This window comes from Tinamus guttatus, unplaced genomic scaffold (genome assembly GCF_059628265.1).
Source record: "Tinamus guttatus ecotype Peru unplaced genomic scaffold, ASM5962826v1 Tinamus_guttatus_pri_ptg000294l, whole genome shotgun sequence".
In the NCBI taxonomy this organism is placed as follows: Eukaryota; Metazoa; Chordata; class Aves; order Tinamiformes; family Tinamidae; genus Tinamus; species Tinamus guttatus.
Genome location: NW_028288828.1, coordinates 117,991 through 140,414, shown reverse-complemented (window position 1 = coordinate 140,414; position 22,424 = coordinate 117,991). Strand labels below are relative to the sequence as shown.

Genomic DNA, 22,424 nt, shown 5'->3' with positions numbered 1-22,424 from the left:
TTTACTTTAAAGCTATCATGTTGTGGGTCTGCAGCACTGCTCCTCCTCTTCCTGTTTTTGTAACAGTCTGGGGAAGAAATCACAGGGAAGAAGCCCTCACACCACCAAGAGATCCCCAGATTCATTTGAAAGACCACCATTAAGCATCTCTCTGCCATACCTATATTCCAGCTCTTTGAGGAGTCAAAATCACAGTCCCTTTGGAGAAGGAATGCAATGACACTAGTAGTGTTTGAAACTTGAGACTTCAATTACTGACTCAAATAGGAGTTGGCTTAAAAGAAATGATGCTTTTGTGAATGTGCTTTTTTCTACTTATGAAAATTATCTTCTCCTTTCCTGTAGGGATGAGGAAAAGGATTATGGGGTTTTCCTTTCTCTTTTCCCTTCCCCAGCAATGTTCATGTTCATCACAAACCTTTCTGTTTAATTTAGTTTGCATATGCTGCTTTTTCAGAGTCTAGAAGCTATTAACATTTCCATCAGACTTTAAATGATAGAAAGCAATGATTTTCTTTGAGGTATGGGATGTGATAACAGGACTGAACTACAGTATGAAAATGTAATTAGAAAATGGCATTTTTAAGTGTTATATCTGGAGTCAGAGCTGCATAATTTTCATTCCAGCTAAACTACACCTTGAATATATAGAGCTGGGTAAAGAATCTTTTAAAAACTGTATATTTTGCATGTGTTATAGCCTAAGATTCATGATTCTTTCATGATTTTTTTTGTCTTGTCCCTTTTAATCTGAAAACCTGGACAAATGTAGAGATCTCTAAAAGTAAAGAATGATGAATTTGGCCATTTCTAATTTCCTTTGAGAAACTTGATCGGTTACAAAGAGGTAATTAGTAATTAATTAAAATTAAATATCCTTGAGTAGATGGTAAGGAATTGGGAGTGAGTCATTCCAATCATGTCTTGCCTAAATTCAAAAGAACAAGCTTCCTCACTCCTTCCCTGTAAAGTGTGTTTGACAGCCTGTATCAGACTCCACAGCATCATTTTGTCTAATTTTAAACCCTTGACCACCACTTCCAAGTTAAAACTGGCAAAGTCTGGATGTGAGCAAATATTCCAGCAGTGCTGTGAGTAGCTGTCATGCCAATGGTGCTTGTAGTTGAGAATCCCCCGCTGAAGAACTGACACAATTATTTGGTGCCTGTCAAGAACTGCTGAGTTGTCTCTTGGGAGCAGACCTTGGAGCGAACAGACTCTGTACCCATGTCCAGGCTTTGCCTTGGAGGGAGCTGGCTGGAGGAGCCTTGAGCAGAGCCAGCAATTAATCAGTGCAGACAATCGGGCCTCCAGTGCACAAGCTCACTCCAGGCCCACATGTATTTGGCAGATAGGCACAGTCTTTGACTCATCTTCTAACGATGCCCTAAGGCTTATGTGGATTGTTCCTGCAGCTCTGATATGTAAAATTAGTTTGATAAAACAAAAACTGTATTCTTCCATTCAGACTGAGCACTTTGTGAGCCTTGGAATTATATAAGCAAGGTCGCTCTAGGCCACAGTATGTTAAGAGGCCACATCCAGTGTACTGTGTCCAATTCTGGGTTCTCCAGTACAGAAGAGATATGGACTTGCTGGAGTGAGTCCAGCAAAGGTCATAGATCATTAAGGGATTGCAACATCACTCATACAAGGAGAGGTTGAGAGCTGGGACTGTTCAGCCTGGAGAAGAGAAGGCTCCAAGGATCTCATCAGTGTTTACAGATATCTGATGGGAGGGTGTGAAGAAGATGGAGTTAGACTCTTTTCAATGGTGCCCAGTGAAAGGACAAGAGACAATAGCAAAAAAAAAGGAATAAAGGAAATCCCATGCAAAATAGGAAAAAAAAACTTTTTACTCTGTCCCAGTCAAACACTGTGACACATTGCCCAGACAGGCAGTGGAGTTGCCATCCTTGGAGATGTGATGCTCAAAGCATGGGTTTGGACCAGTCAATCTCCAAGGTCCCTACCAGCCTCAGCTCTTATATGATGCTGTGAGTAGAAAAGGATGCAAAAAGAGGCTCTTATTGAGGTTCTTCTTTTTTATAGAAGATGTCCTCCAGAAAATAGGTCTTCTCCAGAAAATTTTGTTTATCAGTTTGACCACACATATTGAAGTAATGTTGTCTTACGCACAAGTCTGCTAGTTGCTTAAATCAAGCATCACCCAACTCCACATCTGGAGTATTGTGTCCAGTTCTGGGCCCCACAGTACAAGAGGGATGTGGAGCTGCTGGAGAGAGTCCAGTGCAGGGCTACAAGGATGATCAGGGGCCTGGAACATCTGCCCTATGAGGAGAGGCTGAGGGAGCTGGGCCTGTTCAGCCTGGAGAAGAGAAGGCTGAGAGGGGATCTGATCAGTGTCATGGGAGGCAGTGAGGAGGATGGTGCTGGCCTCTTTTCAGTGGTGGCCACCGACAGAACCAGAGGAAACGGCCACAAACTGAAGCACCAAAAGTTCTACAGGAACTTAAGGAAAAATTTCTTAACAGTGAGGGTGACAGAGCCCTGGAACAGGCTGCCCAGAGAGGTTGTGGAGTCTCCTTCTCTGGAGATCTTCAAACTCGCTTGGATGCAGTCCTGTGCCACGTGCTCTAGGTGACCCTGCGTGCGCAGGGGGGTTGGACTAGATGACCTCTAGAGGAGGTCCCTTCCAACCTTAAGCATTCTATGATTCTATGATGTGCTCATGCAAATTAAATACCTACACATACTATATGCATTTTAGCCTATTCCTACCAACATAACTTTGATAATCAGTGTTAGCTGTGCATCCTGCACATTCGTTATCTCCCTCCCTCTCCTCATGACAGAATAGCTATCCACAGACAGCATTTTCAACCTCAGAGTGTTGGGAGAGTAGCTGTCATAAACACAACTCTGCCACTCTCCCAACTTCCTCCAGTCAAATATCCAGAAAGCTTTGAAGGATGAAATATGTGAGCACACATTTTAAAAAGCTAATACTTAGTTCAGGGCCCGAAGGTGCCTGAATGACTTACAGGGCACCTGCGAGGTCTTTACTGTAGGTAATAAACTGAAGATCTGCTGTGAATGAGACATCCAGGAGTAGTGGACTAACTAAGGACAGGAGTTCTCAGATCCAGATATACGGTCAAAAGGAAAATGATGAATGATATTCAGGAAAAGATAGAAGGTGGAGGAACTTGGAAACTACTGCTGACACTTAGAACAACATATGCTTGCATAGGAAAAGGGCAGGGAGAAAAAAACTTTTTAATGACAGTCTTGTGTTTTTTCTGTGTTTTCCCCAAGGGCTGTGAGGTATTTTTATAAATCTATGATTAATTTTTGAGTTCTGGGTTTCAAGCCAACTCTACGATTAGCTAAACCTTTTAGTATTTTTAATAAGAGCACCATATGTATACTTTCAGCCAAGTTAGTCAAACATATGAGCACATTTTTTTTCTAAAGAATCTATTTTTCATTAAAGGTTAATAAACATATTTGTGGAGGTAAAGAATGAGTACATACTTCCTGCTATAATAAAAATAACCATATATTCAATGCACTAAATCAAAACCTATGCAGAACTCAGCTAGAAAATAAACAATGCTTTTACAAACAAAATGTCTATCTTTACATATGAAAGCTTGGTTTCTTTCTCAGAAACATTACAGAAGATAGGGAAGTGCTTTCTTTTTTTTTTTTTTTTTTGGGTGGGGGTGGGCTGAGGAGTTTTCTGTGTAAATAACTGGTGAAGATAATAGTAAGGCTGTTACTCAAGAGAAGTGATCCAGCATGCTGGTACTGCCTGACTGAATAGGAATCTACTTAGAATGCCAGTCTTTTTCGTAGTAGTTAATTAATGATGTGACTTTCATGTTAGTTTTATCTGATTTCAAATTAGGGTTTTAATGTTTTTGTAATGTTATTTTGTTAAACAATATAATTCTTATAGCTACTGATATCCTTCTGATTTTTTTTCCCTTCTTTGTGTTAACTTCTTCAAACTCCACGTTTTCTTCTGAAGTCTTTCAAATACATGAAGTTCCATTATTTTTTCTCATATGCATTTTGAAGTAGCCATATTATGTTTATATCAACTATTTCAGCAAATGAAGGTCTCAGCAGATTCACATAAGATTCACATTATCTTCTGTAACACTAAGCATTATTATGCTGTGTAATAATCTAGTGGGTAAGTAAGTAGAGTGATTCTCACTGTTAAGTCATTTCAAAATTATTACTGGACAAAGCAGTAAAATTATACAGTGGAGAATGTCTTGGCAAAAGCAATATCATGGATTTAGTTGCTATGTAGAAGCGATTTATTAATTTCAAGCTTCTTGGGTCCCTGATCATAGTTCTTTTTGACATTTCATACTATGACTAGCAGCCTTATGCCCTGTGGAAAGAAAATGTTACAAGGACTGTTTCCAGATCAGAGCCTTCAGAGATAACTATTTCTATGCTCCTAGTATGAGAATAACTATGAGGATTATAAGAGCTGAACTGCAAACCTGTTTTATATGTATTGTACTAAAAATATGGTCTGGATTTTGGCTTCCAGTAACATACAGTCTGCACATTTATTTTCTACCATTAGGACATCCTCTAATTGCCTGTTAAAATACTTTTGGAACTTATATTACAACATGAGAATTCAGAAAGTAGAAAAAAGTGTGGTGCTCTAAGGAATATCACAGCATTTGTGGAGTCTACACTGTAACAGCCTTTTTCATCTTAGTTCTCAATTGCAGACTAGTAATGCTTGGAGCCATCCCCCAACTTGTATTTTAATCAACATCTCTTTCCTTACAACATGTGCCACAAATGACAGTGAGAGGACATCTGAAGACTTTTACCTCTATTACCCTCACTCCCACAGTCATTAAATTGAAAGCACAATCTTCTCAGCTCAAGTGGCAAAGGGAAATATTCCATATAGCAGATCCAGGGCTCTGGTGTATTTGAGAGATGTAAATAAAACAAAATAGATGCCTCAGAGCAGGAAAAGGTTTTGCTTAGTTGTTTGTGCTTTTGCTGTTGAGAGTTTTTCCAAACCCACGCTGCTGTTTTGTTCACGGCAATGTTCTGTGTGTCTTAATTAATCCCTCTTTGCTCATGTTGCAGCAGCACCAAGATGCTCCAGCCTTGCTGTACATGGCACTGAACAAACACATAGCAAAGCCTTTTCCTCAAAATATAGAGTGAATAGCACCAACAGATGGAAGAAGCATAAGGGATAGTGGGCAATAGATGTGACTGCAGCCTGTTCCTGTATGAGACTGTTCTTGTGGGTAACCAAGGCAGTGGAGAGCTGGGGAGATGTTTTGACATACACTTGAGATCAAAGCAGAGATATCCCTCGAACCCCAGGTACACACTCTGCTACAAGGAACTAAAGCCCACATCACTGTGTCTCTACAGTGGCTAGATGGAGCCAGCACAGCTTCAGCATGCAGCACTTTTGTATATTCATTGTTGTCACGTAGACACGTATGAGGCCATGCAGTGAGCTGGCAGGATGTCGTGTGCCAGGTGTCTAATGACTGTCAATATTTTCTTAGTTTAGTGCAGAGAGAACACAGGGAGGAAAGTGAGGGCAGATGAGGACAGAGATGACATAACTTTGATCTTTTCCCTTCAGATCCAGGCAGGACCTCAGCAGGATGGGGCTGGCATGTTGAGCTGCTGACGTGGGTCACTTCTGCATGGCCACACAAAGCAGTGGGGCCAGCTCAGAGCCACAGCCAAGGTGAGCTGGGCTTCGAGATGGCAGAGCAGTCACAGGACAGGTGGTTAATCCCACCAGCAAGACTCAGTAGATCTCAACCCTCCATGAATATGGGCTGCGACAAGCATAATTGAATGTAAAAGGACTGATCTTAGTTTATGAATATGTTGGGCAAGGGCTATTCGAGGTATGAGCTGACTCAGATCACTGACCTGAGCAGCTAGGCTCTGGGAATAGTTACTGTGTGATCACGAAGGAACTTGTACCAAACTCCTGACGGGGAGTCCTCCTCATGCAACTACTTGATTTAGGGTGAGAGCTTGACTTCATGTCCTGCTGTGCTGTTGGAAGGTGCTTTTACCATTAAAGGCAGAACAGGAAATTTCTAGTATTTTACTTACTAATTAAGTAGTTAAATAAAACATACTGTTTTTGTAGAGACTGATGGAATGTATGACATTCCTTAGTTAAAAGATGTATGACTTCCTTAGTTAAAATAATAAGACTATTTAAGTATTCTTATTTTTAATATGCTCTTTCCTGATAAAATTCATGTTTTATTCTATCTGTTTTTAAAATATGCCCTATTGTATGTTTTAAAAATATACCTTTCCTAAAATTTATATTATTTAGGATTAGTTGATTCGCAAGCAGTGCTTTGCAAGACATAATATGAGCCCAGCTTTCTCATTTCCAGTCAGATATTTTTCCGAAATCAATTATGTTTTAGTGCATGAATTTTGTGGAACTCAGTACAAGTGTGGAATCTATAGGAAAGAACCCATGTAACCGGGTTACCTTGCTGTAGACAGATGTTGTCTCATTAATTACTACTCTGAGATCATATATTAGATCCATGCTAACCAAATAATACATTTGCTGATCCATCATCATATAGTTCTGCTTCATCATTTTGTGCTCCGTAACCTAAACCCACATTTTGCTTTGGCAGTCGGACTACTATTAAATGTTAGCAGCAATTCTGCTGACCCAGCTACTACTACTACTACTACTACTGCTACTAGCCCCTCTCCTGCTAGGAGACTGGCAAAATTAAGAACAAAATTTTGAAGGAATGCCTCTCTGAAAATTATCAGTAGCAAAAAATATCCTTTCTCATTCACACATTGGCCAGATATTGTATATTCCACTTCATGATAAAGCTCCTCATTCCTGGTATCCCCCACTTTCCTCTGGATCCCCAAACCTTTATGTAGGGATCTGCCAAGCCTAGGTTATCATCTGTCTGCTTCTGGCCAACTCTATTGAGTCACATCTCGTGGTGAGGGGTTTGAACTGTCAGCAACACCAAAGTCATGGCCAGTCTGCATCACCACCTGCTAGTTCCTGACTCAAGGAGTCATCCATCATGTCCTGCCACTGTGCTTACAGCGCGAGCAGTGCAGGAACTGTGCAATTTCCCTTTGGGAAGTCGCTAGGGGAATTGGCTGAATAAGCTGACTTATACGCATCAGTTGGCAACTAGGTGTAATAGCTGACTATGTTGTCTTTGTTTTCTATTCAGTATAAAAGTGTACATATATGCTAGTGCATCTTTGTAAATTGTTTCTTTCCAAATGGGTAAATATTCAATAACCTCAAGAACAAGAATGTTGATGTTCTTTCTCTTATCCATTATTGGATAGTCTTTAATTTGGACTGCAAACTTCCCTAGATAAAGCCTGTTTCTCACCTATACACTGCTTAGGACCAAATAATCCTGCTTAAAAAATTAGTTCTGCCCTGGATACCTTACTTTGGAATAGATCTAGTTTCTTTAGGGACAGCGGCACCAAAAATGAAACCCAGAGCAAGCACCCAGCATTTGGAGGGGGATGCAAATTCAGCTACCTTCTTACTCTTAGTGATTTCTACGCAATAGTTTTAGGCAACTCCCAACTCAGCATTTTGTATATTGGCGTTGTTTGTCTTAAGGAGCAAACCTAGATGTGAAAAACAGTAACTTTGCAAACTGAAGCTCCAGGCCATGAATTTTGAAAAGGAGTCTATCCCCAGCATAGCTCTTGCTTCAGAATCACAGAATGGTTAAGGTTGGAAGGGACTTCTAGAGAAAATCTAGTCCAACCCCCCTGCTCCAGCAGGGACACCTAGAGCATGTGGCACAGGGTGGCATCCAGGCAGGTTTGGAAGATCTCCAGAGAAGGAGACTCCACAACCTCTCTGGGCAGCCTGTTCCAGGGCTCTGTCACCCTCACAGGAAAGAAGTTCTTCCTCATATGGAGGTGGAACTTCCTGTGTTTCAACTTACACCCATTACCCCTCATCCTGTCACTGGCCACCACCAAGAAGAGCCTGGCCCCATCCTCCCTACAATCACCCCTCAGGTACTTGAACATGTTGATCAAGTCTCCTCTCAGCCTTCTCTTCTCCAGACTAAACAGGCCCAGCTCGCTTAGTCTTTCCTCATAAGATAGATGCTCCAGTCCCTTAATCATCTTTGTGGCTCTCTGCTGGACCCTCTCTAGAAGCTCAATGTCCTTCTTGCACTGGGGAGCCCAGAACTGCCCACAATACTCCAGGTGCGGCCTCACCAGAGCTGAGTAGAGGGGCAGGATCCCCTCCCTCGACCTGCTGGCAACACTCCTCCTGATGCAGGCCAGGATCCCATTGGCCTTCTTGGCCACGAGGGCACATTGCTGACTCATGGTTAACCTGTTGTCAACCAGGACTCCCAAGTCCCTCTCTGCAGAGCTGCTTTCCAGCAGGTCAACCCCTAATCTGTACTGGTGCCTGGGGTTATTCCTCCCCAGGTGCAGGACCCTGCACTTGTCCTTGTTGAATTTCATGAGGTTCCTCCCTGCCCAACTCTCCATCCTGTCTAGGTCTCTCTGAATGGCAGCACAACCCTCAGGAGTGTTGGCCACTCCTCCCAGTTTGGTGCCATCTGCAAACTTGGTGAGGGTGCACTCTGTGCCCTCATCCAAGTCACCGATGAACAAGTTAAAGAGCACTGGGCCCAGTACTGACCCTTGTAGGACACCACTGGCCACAGGCCTCCAATCAGACTCAGCCCCATTTATCACCACCCTCTGGGCTCTGCCATCCAGCCAGTCCTCAATCCACCTCACCGTCCACTCGTCCAGTCCACGCTTCCTGAGCTTCCCTATGAGGATGTTATGGGAGACTGTGTCGAAAGCCTTGCTGAAGTCGAGGTAGACAACATCTACAGCTCTCCCATCGTCCAGCCAGTTGGTCACCTCATCGTAGAAGGCTCTCAGGTTCGTCAGACACGACTTTCCCCTGGTGAATCCATGCTGACTACTCCTGATCACCTTCTTTTCCTTGACATGCCTAGAGATAGTTTCTAGGATGAGCTGCTCCATCACCTTTCCAGGGACAGAGGTGAGGCTGACCGGCCTGTAGTTTCCCAGCTCCTCCCTCTTGCCCTTTTTGAAGACTGGAGTGATGTTGGTTTCTTCCAGTCCTCCGGCACCTCCCCCACTCTCCATGACCTCTTGAAGATGATGGAGAGTGTCTGAGCAATAACCCCCGCCAGTTCCCTCAGCACTCTTGGGTGCATCCCATCTGGGTCCATAGATTTATGGGTGTCCAGTTTGCCTAAATAATCTCTAACCCAATCCTCCTTGACCATCTGAAAGTCCTCCTCTCTCCTGGTTCTCTCTCTTGTCTCCGGGCTCAGTAGTTCATGGGGACTGGCCTTAGCAGTAAAGACTGAGGCAAAGAAGGCATTTAGTAACTCTGCCTTCTCTGCATCCTCTGCCACCAAGGCACTCTCCCCATTCAGCAGGGGACTAACATTTTCCCTAGTCTTCCTCTTGCTGCTGATGTATTTGTAGAAGTCCTTCCCATTGTCCCTGACATCTCTCACTAACTCTAATTCCAAATGGGCCTTGGCCTTCCTCATTGCACCCCTGCATTCTCTGACAATGTTCCTATATTCTTCCCATGTGGTCTGGCCCTTCTTCCACATTACATACATGCTCTTTTTCTCATTAAGTTTACCCAGCAGCTCCTTGGCCATCCACGCAGGTCTCCTGCCCGCCTTGCTCGACTTCTTTCTTATACGAATGCACCGATCCTGAGCTTGGAGAAAGTGGTGCTTGAATATCAGCCAACTCTCCTGGACCCCCTTTCCTTCTAGGACCCTTGCCCAGGGGATTCCTCCAAGGAGCTCCCTGAAGAGGTCAAAGTTAGCTCTCTTAAAGTCCAGGGTTGCAATCCTACTTCTTGTCCATCTTCCTCCTCGCAGGATCATGAATTCCAACATCTCGTGGTCACTGCAGCCGAGACTGCCCCCAACCTTCACATTTCCCACTGGACCATCTCTGTTGGTTAGTATCAGGTCTAGCAGCGCCCCTCCCCTTGTTGGCTCATCAACCACCTGCATCAAGAAGTTATCTGCAATGTTCTGCAGGGACCTCCTGGACTGTCTGCTCCTAGCTGTGTGATTATCCCAGCAGACATCAGGGTGGTTGAAGTCCCCCATAAGGGCCAGGCCTTGGGATTGTGAGGCTTCTTGCAGCTGCCTGTAGAAGGCCTCATCCACTTCCTCTCCCTGGTCAGGAGGCCTGTAGTAAACTCCCACGACTGTGTCGCCCCTGTTGTCCTGCCCTTTAATCCTCACCCACAGGCTCTCGACCCACGCTTCATCCTCCCCTACGCTGAGCTCCATACATTCCAGTTGCTCTCTCATGTAAAGAGCAACTCTGCCACCTTGCCTTCCTGGCCTGTCCTTCCTGAAAAGCTTAAAGCCATCCATGGCCACGTTCCAGCCATGAGAGCTGTCCCACCATGTCTCAGTAATTGCGATGGGATCATGGCCCTGTAAACGCACACGCATCTCCACTTCCCCTTGTTTATTCCCCATGCTGCTTGCGTTTTCATAGAGGCATTTGAGTTGGGCACCCAACGTGCCTCTCTTTCTAGCTGGGGCAGTTGGATCTTGACCATGTGGGCCTTCAGAAGTTCTCTTATTTTCCCATCTCGTCTCTTCAGGCTTAGGGCGCCCTACACAGGCTATGGAGTTAGGCGACTGAGTGGCATGACAGGCCATGGCCTACCCCATAACCTGTTTCCTTGATGATACCCCCCTCCCCCCTCAAATCTATTTTAAAGCCCTCTTGATGAGCCCTGCTAGCTCATGTCCCAGGGCTCTCTTCCCCCTTTGAGAAAGATGGATCCCATTAGATTCCATCATGCCCGCCACTGTGTAAGGCTTCCTGTTACCAAAGAAACCAAAGTTGTGGCGATGACACCATCCACGGAGCCACGTGTTAATGGACCATGTCCTCCTATTTCTTTCTATATTGCTGCCAGTACTGGGAAGAATGGAAGAAAATATGACTTGCGTGCCTGAGTTCCTAATTGTCTGCCCCAATTCCCTAAAGTCCCTTTTGATCGCTCTCAGGCTGCGCGTTGCCGCTTTTCCTCCCACATGTAGAGCCATCAATGGATAATAGTCAGTGGGTCTAACCAGGCTGGGAAGTATTCACATGACATCCTTAACTCAGGCCCCAGGAAGGCAGCAGACCTCTCTTAGAGGGGGGTCGCGCCTACATATCAGACCCTCCGTTCCCTGAATTGAGGAATCGCCCACAACTATAAGCCACCTTTTCTTCCTCATACCTGTGGTAGCAATACGCGGGGTTTGTCTTTCTGATTGTGTTACTATTTTTGGAGAAGAGAGATTCTCGCCTACCCTGTCTACTGATTGCCCTTCCTCCTCCAGGGCCTTGTATCTGTTGGCTAGGGGTACCTGATAGGGTAAGATGGGAGAAGGTTTTTTCTTTCCACTGCAAGCCTGGACTTTTATCCATACATTGCTGTTCTGGTTTCTTCCCCCTTGTGTTAGCTGGGGGATGGAGTCCGTAGTCGCTCGTTGCGATGCGCTTCTTGGTGCCTGTCCCTCCCTCTCTGACTTACAGATACGTCTTAGCCTTTCAACCTCCTCTCGTAGCTCAACTACCATGCTGAGCAGATCTTCCACCTGCTTGCACCTCACACAGCTGCTCTCCCCCAGGCTGTCCAAAGGAAGTGTCAGGCTATGGCACTCCTTGCAGTCTGACACCTGGAAAGCCTCATGCTTTACCAGTCGATCAGTCTGGGTGCCTGTCACCTTCTTAGCAAGTGCTGGCGTGGCCCTCTGACGAGTAATTGCCATAGTGATACGTGGGGGAGCTCGCTGCTGCACGCTCTGCCTGCATGAACTGCCATGCTAACTGCTGCGCCACGCCCTGGCTGCCGTGCCACGCTTTATTTGCCCACTCTGTTCACCGCGCTCCTGGACAGATAACAGTACAGGACAAATAACAGTAAGAAAATGTTCTTATGACTCTTTGGAGACTTATGTGGGAAATACCGAATTATTCAGGATATAGGATATAGATGTAGGATACAGTGTAAAGCTCCTCTCTCACTCACTAGGGCTGGGACAGGCAGGCAAGTGGGAGCACATAGCGCCAAGCATGGCCTGGCAGCTCTCCCCTCCTGTGCCCATCAGGCAGCCCAGTCGAGCTGGGGTCTGGGAATGAGCGCTGCAAACCACCTGATTTTAATCCCTTTCCCAAATTGTGGAGCTGCCGTATATTGCGCAAAGGAGCCCATGGCGCTGAGCTGGTCCTTGTTCCTGGCTGCGCATGGACCTGGGAGCGGCCAGTGGTGCTCGGGTCCTCAGGCTCCTGCCAGGCAGCACTTGGCTTTTCTCATATGGCAGAAATAGGAACTTTGTGAGTATTTATGTTTCAGCCATCCTGTATATTTAAAATATCATACTGATATTTAATAAGAAAAGACACTTCTTAAATACATACTAAGACCATTGTAAGAATTCATCTCATTTTTCCCCTCTTTCTCTTTGTAGAGAACTACAGTTTGGGGAAATCTGGAGTAAGGAAAAGAGAGGTAAAAGATCTGCTTAGAGCCTCTCGAAGAAACTTGATAGAAAGTATTACGCATTCCTCTAAAATTGTGCAACTGCTACAAAATGCCTTAGAAATGGAACAAAGTACACACAAATTCTATAAAAAAGGAATATATATATATATATATTGTAATTTCCTTTAAATGGTGTATTGAAACCAAGCTACTTGGATAACCAGCAGGAGGAATGCTTTGGTATTTTATTAGGAAGAAATCTGACTTCTTTGGGCTTTTACCCAAGTTAAAACACAGCCAAACGTCAAATTCAGAAAATCTTTTCTGAACTAGAATTTCCATTGTTCATTCTACAATAGTTCTATTGTCTGTGTCCTATTTATGTTGCAAGAATAGAGCATGAATAGAGCATGAAGGCAATTACAGACTAAATTAAAGGCTTTCATTAGCAGTCAGATTCAAAGCAAGTTTATTCTTCCATACATTAAGCTTTTCTAATTCTCTTTCTCTTTTTTTTTTTTTTCCAACTGTTGAGAGATTTTCTATATATTTCTTATTGGTCAGGGAAATTTTCCTTAAAGGCAGAAAGAAGAAGAGTCCGAATGAGTAAGCAATGTTAGATTGAAGAAAAAGTCTCTTGTTGGCATTACACATGTGGCAAAGGAGGAGTCAAATTTCTTATAAATAGCAGCTCTAGCAGAGATACCATGCCCAGCTCTATTCTTTCAAAATTATGATGGTTGCCATGTGGGATTAGAAAGGACAACAACAATTTGACTTATCTTTTTTCTGCATGCAATCCTTCATATTTATCCATTGTTTGGTGGCAGTCTTGTGTCGCAGTCCTGATATTGCATTTTTCTGTGCAAAGAAATGCATATAGTCCCACCCAACTCCTTTTCAGCTCCAAAGCACTTCTCCTAAAAGATCACCCCTTCCTAACTGAACTCCTTGGGAATAGAGGCTGGGCTGGCTCTTTCATCAGATCACACTGCATAAGATGTGCTTCAAAGCATACCTGCTTTTGCATCTCTATTGCTCATCTTGCCCCACAGTTTGTTGCTGTTTGCATTGGCCATCACAATCAACTCAAAAATGAAGATAAGAAATGTCCTACTTTCTTACTATAATCAATTCAGATTCCTCACCCCAGAGGGCCCCGACTTCCTGCATCTTTCACCGAGGGCTCTAACATTGTCTCATATTTTTCAGTGCAGGTTTCCAGCTTTGCATGGAGGCAGCGGGGCAGCACCCTGAGCCGCTGCTGTGACAGTGCTGTTCCTCACAGGGAAGGGCACCTCAGAACCTTCCTGCCTTGGGAAAGGTGAAGTTACCATGAAGCGCTCACAATGGTTTTGGTGAAGGAGTTTTGTTTGTGAACTGTTCATAAGTGAAGTTACATCCTAAATAGACTGGCAGAAATTTTCTGTTCTAAAAATGGCTCTACTGAACCAGAGTTTTGTCCCATGTCTTTTGAGGTCTCTCTCTGTAGATGCTCATTTGCAAGGACATGCACTTTGGCTTTTAATCTGCTCTGAAACAGAAAGTGTGGATTCCTCTGCCAACTGCCTTCTTGCATGTGTTGTTGCTGCAGATACTGCTGCTCCTATGTATTTTCTCTAATGACAGTCCAATAAATGTTGCAAGTAGTTTGGAAACTCTCCCCCTCCCCAGATGCCTCAAATATTCAACAAATCACGCACTTAGTCAACAACATATCATCCAGTTGCCAAAAGCCAACAATTCTGCATGATCAAATCACAAAATCCCCTGTGTCTGTCTCCTATCTCGGGCAGGGATTTAAAAGGCAGCTGTATTCTGACTTCTATTCATTTGAATGGAGCATTGCACAAACTGTGCTAACAATTGCATAAATCACCCTTTGTGTAACATTAACCGATTGTCTTCACTGATCACTAGCCAACCTTCCTTTGAGCAATCCGTATTTAACCCTGCATTTAGTACCTCTTCAGGGCACTGTTGTAGAAACCTGACCAGCAGCAGTCCTTGAAGGGACACTGCAGTGTCCTTTGCAAAACTCTGCTCATTCTGCTCGTTGCCAAGTCTGCAATGACAGTGTCTTTAAATGAGGCTGACGCAGCCAGGAGCTGAGGGCTTGGTGTGACCCTGGACGAGTGCAGTATTCCCTGCTCATGGCAGTGTTTCCTGCTGATGCCCGCCTCACGCCAAAACACAAAGCATTAAGTAATCGTCACTGCTGCTACTGTTACTCATTGCAGCCAGGTTGCATGGGCAAAGCAACGTGGAAAGATCTTGCAAACAGAAGCCAGGAGAGCTGGCAGCTCCCGAGCGGGCAGCGCTGTCCCCAGCCCCACGCCCCGTGTGCTCTGTGTCACCCTTCCTTTGGGCTCCTCCTTGTCCCTTCACCTGGAGCGATGCCCGCCAGCAAAGGCAGCCACTGGACTCGTCTCGATGGATGCTGGCCCCACGGGGACACCCTGGGCTGAGGGGGATGGTGCCGCTCTGCTGCCCAGGGCATGGGTGCCTGCTGATGCCAGATTCTGTGCGCCGCTCGCTCGCCCCAACAGCCTTAGTTGTGCCACTGGGACTGCGACTGCAGCTCTGCACTTAGCTGGATGCACCTGGCTAAGTTGGTGCCAAAGACACTAGGGGATAGCCCAGGAACACATTATATGCACGTTAGTGCTACAGGTACAAACCTACTTGCATTGAGTGGCTTTAATGTGATAGCACTTGTATGTGAAATGTGATTCCAGGACACACTTGATACACCAGCTTCGCACCGGTTGCCAACAGCCAGCTCCTCATAAAGATGCTGAGCTCCATTATATTCAGAACCTGGAAATAAAAGAACTCTCTCCAGTATCCTGGGCTTTCTTCTTTCCTCCGTGCCCCATCTCTGGCAGAAGTTGTAGTATCAAGACTGCCTTACCATTTTTTAATATCTCTGGCCACTGACACTTCAGGATATTAAAGATGTTTAGAGATAGACATCGCGAATATGCATGTTTTGCTTTGCCATATTCATTTCTGATGTTATTCAGTTCCAGGATGCTCTTTGTGTTGTACTTATTGTTGCACCTTGCGAAAGAACGGACTCAGTCTGGGATGCAGAGTGAGACAACTTTATTCTCAAACCATCTCCTTTTTATACTCTTTTAACACAAGTGTTGCTAAAATTACAATCAATCAGCATCTTGCCAGCCGTGCAGTTGTGGTTATCTTCTTCTCCTTGCTCTGTTCCTTATCTGCTAACAAGACATTCCACATGTGGTTGTAGTCCTCCTCCTTTTCTTGCTTTGTTCCTTGCCGATAAGACATTAGTCCTTGCGGGTCAGCCCATCAACCGTGCACTGCTAAGGCATTCTTGCGATTAACTATTTACTAACAAGGCACCTGTTATCTACTGACAAGGTACTATGCCTCCACATCTCCCCCTTCTTTATTTGTTTGTTGTATTGCCATAGCTGTGTTTAGCTGAACAGCCATGACTTGGTTAAAGGATCAATCAATCAATCGTTGAACACATAATAAGAAACAAAGAAGATGATAGATACACTAACAATAAGCAAAATACAGTTAGTACAAAATACAGGCAGTACAACAATTAGAAACTTTGCGTTAACATAGCTAAGCAAAAGATTGTTTAGTTTGTTGCATTTACTCCCATGGTTTGATTCCAACAACCATACCAGTGTCCTTTTCCCAAGGTCTCTCCACCAATACTCTCGAGCCTGTCCTTGAGATCCCCAGATCTCCCCCTTCTTTATTTATGAAGAATGCTTGTTTCAATGCACGGTCTATTAAACACTGAATTGTTTTTAACAAACATGGGATACAAATTAAAAGGCAAACAAAGATTATCAAGCACATCAAACCTATTTGCAATGTTCCCTTAATCCACGCAGCTAATCCTAAATTCCCCAAAAGATTCCCAAAAATATTGAAACCATCGTCTTGACGTAACTTCTGCACTCCTTTTTGTAAATTTTCAATGCTTTTATGGATGGATTCCGAATGGTCAGATAAATTCATGCAACAGAGTCCATCAAAATCCTGACACCCATGACCTTGTGCTAATAACAAAAAGTCTATAGCAGCTCTATTTTGAAGTGAAGCATGCCTAACAGAATTAACATCTAGCAATAGCCCACTCAGTGCCAGGGAAGTAGCATTAGTCTGTTTTGCCAGCCAGCAACCAAGCCTACTTAAGGTTACTAGTGCTTTCCCTGATGCCACCCCGGGTGTAAATATAGATGCTGATACGATTTCTGCAGTGTTCCAAAATGTTACTTGGTCATCACACTCAGATTGAAAAGCGTGTATGGCGCGCTTAGGGCGTTTTCTATGGTTATTAATCATTGAAATGTTGGGTGTCAATAGAGTCAACCTTCCAATGCTGCATGGTCCTCCGCATGCGCGAGAGGGAATACCAGGCCAGGCACAATCTCTGCAAATTAGAAATAGGCCCTTTGGTAATTTGAGTGGGTATCTACCAGATAAGGTTAATTTTGCGGCAGTATAGTTGCACCATGCAGTGGCATTTCTATACTCCGGTAGGGTAGCATTCAGCCATTGTATTTTATGTGGCTCCGGATCCTTTGGATCTTGTCTTTTGTATCCTGGGAGAGGAGGGGATGTTTCTTTCCAGTTGGCCCATCCATCTGTATAGTTAAGATACACACAATAATCCATTTTTACTGATCCTAACAAATCTAGCTCTTGTGGCTCTATATTCATTTTTGGAAACCATGGGATCCAATTATTCCACTTATCAACTATGTCAGTTGGTTTATCACTTATGTATGGACGCCTTTCGAGGGGAACCTGCCAATCATCAACAGGTTGTCCTACCAGACAGGTTACAAAAGGATTTCCTGGACTAGATAATGACAAACATAACGTGTCCTGTCCCGTTTGATTGGCCAGAGTTACCCATATGTTAGTTTTAGGCTGGAGTGGCATCCACTGCGGTGTGGGTGATGTCACGGTGCAGATGATGATGATGACTGTGATAAGAAAGGCTTGATCCATCGAGCAGGTACCCATCTTGGCCCTGTGCCTGTAGAAACACAAGCATATCCTCTACTCCAGGTTATTAAAGGAAAAGGCCCTTCCCACTGATTTGTCTGTGGGTTTTTGGCTACAACCTGGGCTTTTTCCTGAACTTCGTGTTGTCTGTGTGAATCAAAATGTCGGTATATAGGGGGGCCCTCTTCTGTCCAGCGATTTAAAAAATTCAACACATAGCAAGCTTTTGCTATGCGTTCCTGTGGGGATAACCCTACGCTCCCCTTTTTTTGTTTTTGTAGCATATTCTTAAGGGTGCCATGCGTACGCTCAATAATCGCTTGGCCTGTGGGTGAATGGGGGATACCTGTGATGTGTTGGATTCCCCATTGTTGAAAGAATATTTGTGTTTTTTGTGCTATATAAGCTGGACCATTGTCAGTTTTTATAGTTTTAGGCACTCCCAACATTGCAAAGGCCATCATAAAGTGTCGAGATACATCTTCGGCCTTCTCACCTGTATGTACAGAAGCATAGATACAGGATGAGAAGGTATCAACAGAAACATGCACATATTTGAATCTGCCAAATTCAGGGATATGCGTTACATCTGATTGCCAAATTTCAAGCGCAGAAAGACCGCGAGGGTTTACTCCGATATATGGTACTGGTAAAATGCGCTGGCAGTCTGGGCATGACTGTATGATTTGTCTAGCTTGTTCCTGAGTCAATTGGAACGACCTCCGTAACGCTTTTGCATTTTGGTGATAAAAGTCATGCGACAAACGTGCTTGTGCAAAGCGATCCGGCAGAACTACAGCTCCTGCAAGGCTGTCTGCTTGAGCATTACCTTCGCTAATAGGTCCAGGCAGTGAGGTGTGCGAGCGTACATGTTGGATAAAGTACGGATAAATCCTTCTGTTTAATAGCCATCTAAGCTTCCAAAGAAGCGCAAAGAAGGTCTCGTTTGAAACCTCTTTTAAAAAGGAGTGTTCTAATCTAGAGACTAACCCTGCGACATAGGCAGAGGCTGTTATAATGTTAACTGCAGAGGGCCATCGCGTAAAGGCGCGGACAACTGCTGATAATTCCACTATTTGCGGTGAACCTCTGACAACATGTATGTCACTCTCCCAGTGCCCTTCATCATTTTTCCAACCAAAAGTGCACAGCCTGTCTTACCTGAGCCATCAGTAAATACTGTAAGGGCATCGGGTATTGGCATAAGGCTCAAATGGCAAACAGGTAATAGAGAAATAGAGTTGAAAGACTGCATGATTTTATGTCCTGGAAAGTGGATACTTATTTGTCCTGGATAATCTGCCAAGGCACACTGAAAAACAAGAGACTGGTGAGTCAGAAAGGTTAATTGTTTTGTACTGAGCGGTAAATAAATAATATCAGGCTCTGTGCCATCTAGAAACATCAAACGCTCTCTTCCTTTTTGAATAACCATCGCGATCATATCAATAGCAGTGGTGACAGTTTTGCCAAAATTATGAGGTAGAAACACCCATTCTAAGATTATTAATGGACATGCGTCCTGTGGTATCCATTGTGCTAATAGGCCATAAGGTTGGAAGCTAGAATAAAAAACAAAAAGACTGACAGGATAGTTCTGCTTTCATCTGTGAACAGTCTGAGTGGTTAATTTGTTCACAACTTTGTCAAGTGCAGCTTGCGCGGGAGGGGTAAGCTTCCTTGGGGATGTTAAACTCATGTCTCCTTCTAAAAGCTTAAATAGAGGATGTAATTCCTCCGTGGAAATCCCTAGGGAGGGACGGATCCAGTTAATAGTTCCCAAAAGTTTTTGAAGACCATTTAAAGTCTTTATGTCTGTCTTTAGAGTCAATGATTGTGGTCGAATCGAATTTGATGATCAGAAATTCTCCATCCTAAATATCGCCAAGGTGGAGTTTCCTGTACTTTATCTTCTGCAATTTTTAATCCTGCAGCCGATGCTGCTCGCGTAATCTGACGCAGAGCCTCTTGTGCCGTTTCCTTTTGTTCTGCAGCAATCAATATGTCATCCATATAGTGATAGATGAGGACGTTGTCGAAATACTTCCGTACTGGACTTAAGACTGCTGCCACAAATTGTTGACATAATGTAGGACTATTTTTCATGCCTTGTGGCAAAACTTTCCAATGATATCTGTTATGGGGTTCCATAGCATTGATGGAAGGTACAGAAAATGCAAACCGAGGTGCATCCTGTGGTGCAAGTGGAATGGTAAAGAAACAGTCTTTCAAATCAATTATGATCAAAGTCCATGTTTGAGGTAACATCGCTGGAGAAGGGAGTCCAGGCTGTAAGGCTCCCATATCTTCAATGACCTCATTGATTTTTCTAAGGTCATGTAAAAATCTCCAGGAATTATTTTTCTTTTGAATTACAAAAACTGGTGTATTCCAGGGGCTTGTAGTAGGAACTATATGTCCAGCTTGCAATTGTTCCTCTACTAACTTGTGTAACTGCAGCAGTTTATTTCGTGGAAGGGGCCACTGATCCACCCATACCGGCTTGTCTGTTTTCCAGATCAAGGGTTGGACCTGCTGCTGGATAGTAGCCCCTAAGAAAAATCCGTACTTAACTGCATGCCCCATTGACTCAAACAGTCTCTCCCCCACAGGGTAACGGATCCAGGCAATATAAATGGTCTAATGATTGCGGTTCTCCCTTCCGGAACAATAATATTTATCAGGCTTTCGCTTTGCATTGGGGTACTCTGCCCACCAATTCCCGAAAGCGATGTACGCGCATTCACCAGGGGTAAACTGTTTGGCCATTGCGAGGCAGCGATGACTGTAACGTCCGCTCCGCTATCTAAAATTCCTTGTGCATTAAACTTTATCACTCCTGATTGTAGTGTACAGGATATCTGTGGGCGATTCATAGTTATCTGTTGAGTCCAGAAAATCTCTGGTTGTCCCGTGGACCCAAAAGAGCCTATGCCGCGTTTAGTTTTTGCAGCATTTGGTGTCTGTGGTAAAAAGTATACTAATTGTGCTATTCGGCTCCCCGCTGGCACAGTACAGGGTGTTATTGGAGTCCATACCATTATCTTTATTTCTCCTTTGAAATCTGCATTGCTAACTGCAGGTAACACAAACAGCCCTTATCTGGTTGTTGAAGATCGCCCAATCAATAGTGCTGCCATTCCTCGCCCCAGGGGGCCATGGACATCAGTTGGAATTAGCACAACTGATGTATCAGTAATTAGCACTTCCATTGTGGTGGCCAGGTCCACCCCTGCGCTGCCGCCTGTGCTGGCGCACAGGTGGCCGCTGCTTTCCGGTGAGGCCGCTCTGAGGGGTGATTTGTTGTCACAGCGCGACCCCTTGCCGCGCTGTGCTTGAAGTTTCCCGAAGGGGCTAATGGTTGACCTTCCTTATCAAATTTTGATCGACACTGATTAACACAGTGTCGTCCTTTGTGACAGCGCGGACATATTCCAGGCGCTCCTCTGTTTGCTTGCGTTTTTGGACAGTATTGACCAAATTGGCCACAAGCAAAGCATGGATTTTTCATAGACATTGTTGCAAACGCCTCGGCCATCAGAGAACATTCATACAGTTTAGAGCCGACGTTAATGCACGCCTTCAGCATGTCATTAATAGTAGGATCCTTTAGTGTTCGCAAAACTCTCTGGCAATCAGGGTTAGCATTCTCAATTGCTAGTTGTTTAAAAATGTAGCTTCGTGCTTGTTCATTATCAATTTGCTTCTCCAGAGCCTCATTAAGCCTATCTAAAAACTTCATGTAAGGCTCATTCGCATCTTGTCTTATGGTAACAAAAGGCTGTCGTTGTTTACCAGCCTCCGGAATGGCCTTAAGGGCATGGAGAGCAAGTGCCTTAACTTGCTGCAGGCCCTCAGGGGGAATTCCTGCTTGTGCTGTTGTGGCACTGTGGTCACCCTCCCCCATTAGCATGTCCACAGTAACAGTCCGTAAAGGACCTCTTTTTGACTGGCGCTGGTTTTCCTCCCCCTGTGCTCGAGCAAGCTGTCTCATTTTTGACTCCCACATCGTATATTGCATATCAGTCATAATCAGGCGAAACAAAGTTTTAAAATCGTGAGGAGTAAAAACCGAAGAATCACAAAGAGAGTGTATAAGGTGGGTGGTATATGGTGCGCCAAGGCCATGATCTGTCACTGTGCACCGCACGTCCTTAATAAGATTGTATGATAATCCTTCCCAGCGCGGATTCTGGTCTGGCGCATAGATAACGGGGAAGGCTTTCAGCATGCCCACATCCCCCGCCTGTTTTGCTCCTCGTTTTACTGAAGCCCATTTATCATGCAGATCCAGGGAGTATAGGTCTGGCTCCTTCTCAGGGTTAATAGGACCCGGGTCAAAAGGATCATTGTCCTGGTCATCAGGTGACTGTACCGTGAAGGCTTTTGCAGCACGTTTTCTTTTCTGATTCTCATCAGGACATGATTGAGGTAATGGAGGCGCGGAGGGGATGGCAGGAGCCTCGACTCCGTCATTTGTGTTCAACTGTGACCCACTGTGAGATTTCAGCGTTTCGAATACAACTCGCCATTGTGGCAACAGGCCAGCAGCAGCCTTATCACCGCGAGTGGCACGGTCCCATAATCGGACCCCAATTTGGTCCCACTTCTCCTTATCAAATACGTTCTTACTCTTCACGGAGGGATCGTTTTTAGAAGCCCATGCAAGAACCTTTTGTAGATCTTCCTCATCTAATTTCTTGCCCTGTTGTTTTAAGATCTTAGAAAAGACTTCTAAAACATCTTTTTGTTCCTTCGTTAAGTGTAACCCCATAGTCCCCAGCTGCTTACCTCTTTCCTTTCAAGAGGTGTTGGTGTGCGCACAAAGGACGCTTCCTTTCAGCGTGAATCC

The 22,424-nt window shown here is 44.4% G+C and overlaps 2 protein-coding genes across 2 annotated transcripts; both read right to left on the bottom strand.

Annotated features, from left to right (window-relative positions):
* Positions 1–10,771: 10,771 nt before the first annotated feature.
* LOC148594116 (uncharacterized) lies at positions 10,772–11,846 on the bottom strand. Its single transcript, XM_088527897.1, is given in 1 exon segment — positions 10,772–11,846. A coding segment is annotated over 1 exon segment (1,056 nt). The 3' UTR covers positions 10,772–10,790.
* Positions 11,847–13,119: 1,273 nt separating this feature from the next.
* LOC148594115 (uncharacterized) lies at positions 13,120–18,763 on the bottom strand. Its single transcript, XM_088527896.1, has 4 exons — positions 18,734–18,763; positions 16,420–17,368; positions 15,245–15,379; positions 13,120–13,133 (listed from the first exon to the last, which is right to left on the bottom strand). Exons 1-4 carry the CDS (start codon positions 18,761–18,763, stop codon positions 13,120–13,122), a joined length of 1,128 nt encoding a protein of 375 aa, XP_088384022.1.
* Positions 18,764–22,424: the final 3,661 nt, after the last annotated feature.

Bases quoted from the DNA above. Each gene is read 5' to 3' on its own strand.
- LOC148594115 (XM_088527896.1), bottom strand. From the start codon at position 18,763: ATGCCCTTACAGTATTTACTGATGGCTCAG. The intron at 17,369-18,733 runs GTAAGACAGGCT...GATGATTGGCAG, and splicing joins AGTATTTACTGATGGCTCAG to GTTCCCCTCGAAAGGCGTCC. The intron at 15,380-16,419 runs GTTTGATGTGCT...TTTTATTTCCAG, and splicing joins TAAGGGAACATTGCAAATAG to GTTCTGAATATAATGGAGCT.